Source organism: Orycteropus afer, unplaced genomic scaffold (genome assembly GCF_000298275.1).
Source record: "Orycteropus afer afer isolate SDZICR_OR568_19922 unplaced genomic scaffold, OryAfe1.0 scaffold00215, whole genome shotgun sequence".
Classification (NCBI taxonomy): Eukaryota; Metazoa; Chordata; class Mammalia; order Tubulidentata; family Orycteropodidae; genus Orycteropus; species Orycteropus afer.
The window spans coordinates 972,311-980,659 of NW_006921802.1; the positions used below are offsets into that span (position 1 = coordinate 972,311).

At 37.1% G+C, this 8,349-nt stretch overlaps 1 protein-coding gene across 1 annotated transcript in view; it reads right to left on the reverse strand.

The window, feature by feature from the left end:
• Positions 1-277: 277 nt before the first annotated feature.
• Positions 278-8,349, reverse strand: part of SORBS2 (sorbin and SH3 domain containing 2) — a 118,231-nt gene continuing 110,159 nt past the window's right edge. The window contains exons 22-24 of the mRNA XM_042781993.1: positions 6,456-6,505; positions 1,841-1,947; positions 278-339 (exon numbers count right to left, since the gene is read on the reverse strand). Of these exons, the coding sequence (XP_042637927.1) occupies positions 278-339; positions 1,841-1,947; positions 6,456-6,505 (219 nt within the window). The remainder of the gene's footprint in view (positions 340-1,840; positions 1,948-6,455; positions 6,506-8,349) is intronic.

Below are 8,349 nucleotides of genomic sequence, written 5' to 3' on the forward strand. Positions count from 1 at the left end.
AATATTTTTCTTTGTAATTCCACCTATCAACTTCTAAAAGTTTCAAGCAGAAAGCAGAAGTATGTACTTTGATGCGGAAGCAATTCTGCCATGTTTCCCCAAGGCTCGGCAGCGGCAGTTACTCTGCTGGTGGTTTGGTGGCAGGTGGGGATGGTGATGGTGGGTGACTCCTATTGGAAACCATAAGGCATGACAATGGATGGCCTGCGGGGATGTTTCAGGCAAGTTTATACAGATGTGTTGCTGAAATGCGGCATAAATAAGGACGGAGAGCGATTCACAACCTCTTGACATAGTTTCCGGGAAAAGTACCAAAGAATTTGGTTCTTCTGGAGGTTCCTGAAAACAGAAGCAATAAATGAAAAGTGGTAACAACAATATATCGGTCCTATATGTCGTTTTGAAAACTTGTTATTTGCAAGGTTTTCCTAAGAGACCAAGCCCCACAGGATTTGGAAAACAAAACAAAACACAAAACTCACTTAAAGACAAAACAAACAGATTTATCTGTGCTGCCTGATTACGCACTATCTCTGAAGCTTAAATGTAAAACTAAGCCTCTCAATTTAAAGGGAAAGTCTTCCAGCTGAGCAGGTGGGTGGTAGAACTCAGTCACCAAGGCTACTAATCAAGAGTGAAGAATGGAATGGGAAAAATATTTGGAAAGAGATATTTTCAAGTATAATTTTCTATATAAGGGGCTGGGCTGCTGTGTGTTAGGATGGATGGGGGAAACACAAAAGCAAGACTTAGTGCAGTGGCCAAGAGGCCCTCCTCAATGATTCACTTATTCACTTGCTGTTTGCATTTATAAAAGTCTGGGGGTTAAAAAAAAGCAGGGAAATAACACAAGAATTATCTAGGATACTCTCACTGTCCAAAAATATTTTGATTGTCTCATAGATAATCAAGCTGAATGCTCTGTAATTCATTTAAGAATAGCACTACCAGAGTCCTTAATAAAATGCAGAAATTTTCAACAAGTTACAGTCACTTAAAAAAAAAAGATATATCATTATTTGAGGGTGGAAGTCTCATTATCAGGGATGATTTTTCATATGGTGAGTTAAACCAAATGTACAAATGGCCATCTTATGATTGTCTTCAGTTGCAAGTAAGGAGCTCTCATGGTGTAGTGGTTAAGGCATTTGTCCGCTAACCAAAAGATCACTGGTTTAAACCCACCAGCTGCTCTGAGGAAGAAAGATGGGGCAGTCTGCTTCCATAAAGATTTACAGCCTTGAAAACCCAATACGGGTCATTATGCATTGGAATCGACTGGATGACAGTGCATTGGGTATATTAGACCTACTAAATGGGTTAGCTGCTCATTTAATCTTGCTAGCTCTCAAATTAAATCCTCACTGCAGGTAATTAACATTATTCACTGAAACAGGGTATTAATTGTTTTCATCTAGAACCCCCCCCCACACACACACACACACAAACACAGATCTCACTCTGGCTGGTACCATTTAAAAAAATTTTCTCCTCTCAGTTGAATTGGAAACAAAACTAGTGGAAACATCATAGGTACCAGTAGCAGTAAATCCTAAACTATATCAACAATGCAATTGCCTTGAGATTAGGTAATGCTTATGAGTGTATGGTTGGGCAATCCTACTTCCGTAGTGATACTGCCTCGGAAACCCAAGGAGGGGTCGCTATGAGTCAGGGCCGACTCGACGGCATATAACAACAACAACAACATGAGTGTATGAAAGATCGAAGGCATTATGAAGTGGAAGAAGGCTTGACTATCGAATTAAATCATGCAAATGAGCAAATGCAAGCAAATTATAAAACAGGCAAATGTATCAGAAAAGAAATGTACACATACCCACAAACCATCCATCATCACACTTTTCCATCACATCAATGACATCACTCTCTCTGAGCTCCAGCTCATCTTCATTCCTAGGAGTATAGTTATACAGAGCCTGAAACCTTAAACAAGACAAATGGGTGTGTTTAAAACATCTTTACTCCTTTGTTAAACTGTGGAAGACAACAATATTTATTTAAACATTTTTATTCTTATTAATACATTAGGTAGTATAAATCTTTGGTAAGCATACAACCTAAGTAGAAATATTTAGACGTTCACAGGAATTACACTAATAACATTTCAAAACTCACAGTGAAGACTATTCATGGAAGATTATAACATCCATGGATTGGATAAAACATTTTAATATTTGAAAGTGAGACCTTGCATTTCAATTGGCTAGCCACTCCTTGGAAGGAAAATGGGGCAATCTACTTCTGTAGTGATACTGCCTTGGAAACCCAAGGAGGGGTCACTATGAGTTGGGTCCGACTAGACGGCACATAACAACAACAACAACAGTCATATATTATCTATTATTTAGACATTAAACAATAGCACCAAATATTAAAATTATACTTCAATTATTCACCTATCTGAAAATAAAGGAGCTCTGGTGGCATAGTGCCTAAGGCATTTGACTACTAACCAGAAGGTTGGTGGTTCAACCTCACCATGCCACTCCATGGAAGGAAGACTAGGCAATCTATTTCTGTAAAGATTTACCGCCTCGGAAAACCAGAGGGGGCCTCTATGAGTCAGAATTGACTCGATGGCAATGAGTTTTTTTAATATATATATAAAAATAAGAAGGGAATATGGCTTAAACAAGCTATAATTAGAGGCAAACAATTTAAGTTTGCACATTGAGTTTTCAAGTGATTATAAATTGAAATGTATAAAATACAAAGACACCTGTCTTGTAAACCATTTATATGGGAATTATTATGAAAGGGAAGGTTTTTTTCTTTCACCAAGAGGAATTTTCAAAAAAGTTCAGTTTCACAGATTTATTAGTGTTTTCTGAAGTTTTAGAATTTGAAAATCTGATGCAATTCACCCATGAAGTTAAGTGGATCTTAATTTATTCTATGCTCAGTTATCACTGAATCAATAAAACAGAAGATTATAGGCCAAATTCCTTTCAAAAATGAGTCCCGGAGAAATTGTACTTTATTAAGAACTCTTTTGCAATAACTTTATATAAAGAATTAATGACTGAATACTACCTCTTTTTTTTCCCTGCCTGACTTCCTTGACATAGGTTATGATAACCCTGATCAGTAATGAAGAAGCTCTGGTGGCACAGTGCCTAAGACATTTGACCGCTAACCAGAAGGTTGGCAGTTCAAACCCATTAGCCGCTGTGCAGAAGGAAGATTAAGCAATTGACTTCTGTAAGGAAGATGAGGCAATCTACTTCTGTAAAGATTTACCGAAACCCAATGGGGGTCACTATGAGTTGGAATAGATTGGATTTTGGTAGGTTTGGGTTTTCGTTTGGATCAGTAATGAATCCAACCACTGAATTTGTGTTAATAAAAAACTTGGTTATTTTAATGAATATTAACATGGATTAGCATTTTACAAAGTGAAGACAAATTCTAGCAGCCCAAAAGGTCAGGGAGAGATTGAAACATAGTTAACAAGAAAACTTCACACTATTACTAAGATTATTACCCATACTGAGAGAAAGATTTTTGAAAATCAGTGAATTTGTGTATGCCGTGAATCAGAATGAACTCGACAGCAATCAACGGGTGGATGGGCTCTTCATGACAGCTACGTACTTCTAGTGAAAGAAAGTAAGAACCATGTTCCAGAACACTGGATTTTTTTAAGTCAGCTTTAAAAAGTTGATGATATTGAGTACTGTTCAGGAATAAGAACGATTTATTTCTAATTATTTGTTTACAAAATCATAGTTTGGTAGAACAAAACTATTCTATGGCTTGAACTCAAACATTATGTCATAAATGAGGGACATTGCTGCCTTAGCTTCCCCTCTCTGTCCGTGAACTTTTTCAGGCTGGGGGACCTGGCAAAAGTTGGCTTTCTGTGGGTCTGGGAAAGAGCTGGTAATGGGTGGTGACCAAAGCCCTGTGCTAGAAAAACATTATCTTCCGTGGCCTGGTGCCAAAGCCTGCAAGTCTAACATTAGAGATATCTTCCTTCGTTAATATTTTGTCTTCCTAGTAAAATCTTTTTTAACCTCTCGTGATCTTTCAAGAGCGGACCTCTGAGGTTTTTTGTTAAATTAGGGTTCTGATTGTGGAAAGGCTAGAAAAAGGTTGTGAGAATTCCTGAGCAGTGGCAGAAAAAATGGTGGAGCAGAGTCCAAACATTACCTAACTTGGATGTTTGCTTAGGGCCAGCCCTGGCCGAACTTGTAAAATCATTTTGTTGTTTGCATTAAGGATTTGATTTTGTGGCTGCTCAGGTGAATGAATGCTATCTTTTGTATATCCATGTGGGAAGCTGATTTCAACATAAAATGAAAATAGTTAAAAAAGGGAACAAATAACACAATCATGGTCCCTTTTTCCAATTTCACATTAGAGAGATTTAGTCATTACTGGACTGTTAACTCGATAGATAGACAGTGTGTCTCACTTTGGGAGACACTGATTCACTGACCGAACTTCTCAGGCTTCAGCCTTCCCCTGGGTGTGTCTCCAAGCACTTACAGAGACAGGCCTATTTAAGGCCACAATCCCAGCTACTTGAAGAATCTCAAGGTCCCAAGAGCTAAAAAAGCAAAATTGGCCCAGACTCCTATTTCACTTTTGAATGACGAAATCCAGCATGCTTGTCAAACTTTACTTACCATTCAGATTTAATTAGTATCACCTCCCCGCCCCCAAAATGAGATAAATATAAAGAAAACTGGGAGTTTTATGGAAACATAAACTAATCTTCTGGAAATCCTCCTATCTCTTCTGGCTTTCAAAATTAGTGTATGACAGGAAATATAATCACACTGCAAATACAAAAATACTGATTTGAAGGATGTGTTGGTGAGATGAATGATGGTGTGGTGAACTCAGGATGCTTCAAAAAGACATATCTTTTAAAAAGGAAATAGTGTTAAATCAAACTTGAAGCATTTCCTAGGATGTATAAATTTTTCTGTACTGTATTTCACTACAACCCTGAGTTGTAGAGACATAAAAAATGACTATGCTCCTAATTTCATTCAAAACCCATTTTTTAAGTGAAAGAGATTAAGTGCCACTTCATAATCCCATTAATTGAGGTTGTAATCAAATAGACATTTATTATACAATGTTTTATAATGTCTAAAGTAGGATTTAAAAAATGGGCTCTGTGGTTTCATAAACACCCAAAGGACCACTGTTTAAAGTATTAACACCATATTACATAAAACAGTGTAACATAGGACACCTTTTAATTCATGACCTCCTTAAAAGGTGCTTAATACAAAGTGTTGGTAATGTAATAAACCTAAACAGCTCTGGATTTTTTTTTTTTTTTTTTTTTTTTTTTTTTGGGGTTGATCCACCAAATTTTTAAAAAAAAAAAATAAAAACAAAAAAAAAAAAAAAAAAATTAAGGATTACAAGTTATTTAAAATTTTTCTGATCAAGTGAAAATTTAAGTTATTTTCACCTCAACTTGTTCCCCCACCTCCCCATCCGCATGACATATCTCTTAGCAACACAATTTTCTGGCTGTACTTGGCAAGAGCCAGTCACAGATGAGAGATGGTTTCTGCAGGGCATGCTCTGAGCTCAGTATAAGGTCTGTGAGGAGTGAGGAGGGGATGGATGGTGATGAAGGCCCCAGGCCAGTCTATGGAACCCGGTCCACACACCAGGAAGACTCTATGTCTGCATGCTCAGCTTCAGGTGAGCAGAGCTTGGGAGGGGCCTGGAGGCTCGCTGCATGTGGTCAGGTATGCTGGACAAGGTTTGGTTCCATAGATGCTCCTTTGCAGGGATCTAGCTCCTGATAATTTCAATACTGCTATTTTCAATATAGGCGCTCTGGTGGCATAGTGCCTAAGGTATTTGATTGCTAACCAGAAGGCTGGCGGTTCAAAACCCACCAGCCACTCCTTGGAAGGAAGAGTAGGCAATCTACTTCCATGGTGATACTGCCTTGGAAACCCAGAGGGGTTGCTGTGAGTTGGATACAACTTGACGGCAGTGAGTTTTTTGGTTTTTTTGTTGTTTATTTTCAATATGCAGTTTAGGAACTATGTTACTAACTTACCACTTCAGGTGTATTCTTTCATTCTCCAGGTCTCATTATATGTGCAAAAACAATGTTAGATTATTTTCTGGGTACCTTTAAAGCAGTAGTTACTAAAATCTACATGACCAGTAAAGCAGAGGCAGATTATCTATCTTAGGAATTACTTCAGTGTTGGAAGACTTTCCAAGGCCTTCTGGGTAAAATCATGCTTTATAAATAATTCTAAGTTAGCTTCTGCTCTGTATTACAAAAGATGGAGAATTTGCGATTTCTCTTAATTTAGGAGGTCTCATATTAGTTTCTTTGATCTCTTTCACTTGCAGAGTTGTACCATCTGCTTTGGTGTATCACTTGTCTGTTTTGTGAATCAAGGTTAGTCTTGAATTTAGAAGATAAAAAGAATACTTACGGTTCCCCCCCACCTTGAATGTTTTCATGGGTAAACACAGGACGCTGTGGCTGAAATGAAATGATTTTCAATGTAATCAATGTTTCAATTAGCACTGATTAAAAGATAATTTGGATAATGGCATGGCACTTTTCTTGACATTTAATATTTCCTGTTATAAAAAACCAAGAGGAAGAAAAAAACCAAATAAAAGGTTTCTGCAGGATTAACAACTAAAATGCTTTGAAGGGTAGTTTAAATCAAAATAACCAAGGTTCAAATGTTTTGAACTTATCTACAATCTAGCGTGCTCAAGCTTTAAGGAAAAGTCAGAGTTTAGTCCCATTGATTTTTCAAAGGCCAGGAACACGGCAAGGACAGGGACACCAAACCACTGGGATGGGAAGTGTAGACACCCTCATACAACCTTATTCTCCAGTGTTTTCTCAAACAAGCAAGAAATAAACCACATTTAGTTGAACAGCAAAGTATTCACATTCATTCTTTATACTTTTCCTCCACAGACAACATTCTCACATACAGTACAGATGAAAACCAATAGGCAGACATCCCATGCTACATTTGAATTAACAGTCTCTGTTCTCAATGTGGAGAAAACACATGCACTTTTAAGAGGAAACAGAGAACTTTAAATAGAATGCAACAAACAATATCCAGGTAACATGTAACATTTTACCTTAGAAGAGAAATATTGGTAGAAATTTCCAGTGCACTGAACTCTCAAAAGAGTTTCCTTTCTTTTTAAACTAAGCATCAAGACCAGTATCTGTAATAGATACTTATAATATTGGAAATGACAAGCCTTAGCATCCCATATATCCACATAAATATTGCAAAGAATGAAAAGTTAATACTTTTGCTGAACACAAAAACTTAGTGTAGTTTATAAAGTATGATCGAAATCCTACTTTTTAATTCACAACACATTTAAAAAGCATTCTGTCCTAAACAATAGCTATGTAGTGAAATAAGAGAAATCAGAGTTTGCAAGGCAGCTATTACCAGTGATTTTTTGATGACTACTGAGCATAGTGCCTAAGGCATTTGACTACTAACCCAAAGGCTGGCATTTCAAACCCACCAGCCAGTCCTCGGAAGGAAGATTGGGCAATCTACTTCTGTAGAGATACCCCCTGGGAAACCCTAGGAGGGGTCACTATGAGTTGAATCGACTGGAGAGCGATGAGTTTGGTTTGCTTTTTTTTTACTGAATAAATTATTAGATTCTTATCCTTATACCTCAGGACTAATCGTTGGACTCCTGGAGTTATGCATGGATTACTGATAGGTTCGGAGGTTTTTTTTCCCTACATATTGTCCATGGAAACCCCACTCATCCAAGCTTGGATGGGGAACTCTAGGATTCTTCTCTGCTTCAGTCCATGATTTGCTCCTTCCTAAATTCTTTGGAAGGTTGGGCAGCCTACTTCTGCAGTGATATCGCCTCGGAAACCCAAGGAGGGGTTGCTGAGTCGGGTCCAACTTGATGGCACATAACAGCAACAACGACAACAACAACAAATTCTTTATCCCCCTCTTCCCACCCAAGCTTTCTTTCTAGAATATGAAGAATTAGTACTTACATTACTAAAATTTAAAGCTTTGAACCTATTAATTGGAAGTGATTAAAAACAGTATTCTTAGAAATTTCACTCAGCAGCCTGCCTATAGAATACGTCAACTCAAGATAAGAATTATTAGACACATATATGACTTAAGAACTTGAAATAGTTTATTCCTATAAATCAATATAAAATTACTGACAATGTATCTATTATTAAAATTATAAGATATTTCATTTTTATAATTACTAAGATTCAATTATTCTCCAGCCCATTTTTAAGGTTATTTAATTTGACATATTAAGTCAATTAAAAAATATAAAAATAGGGAA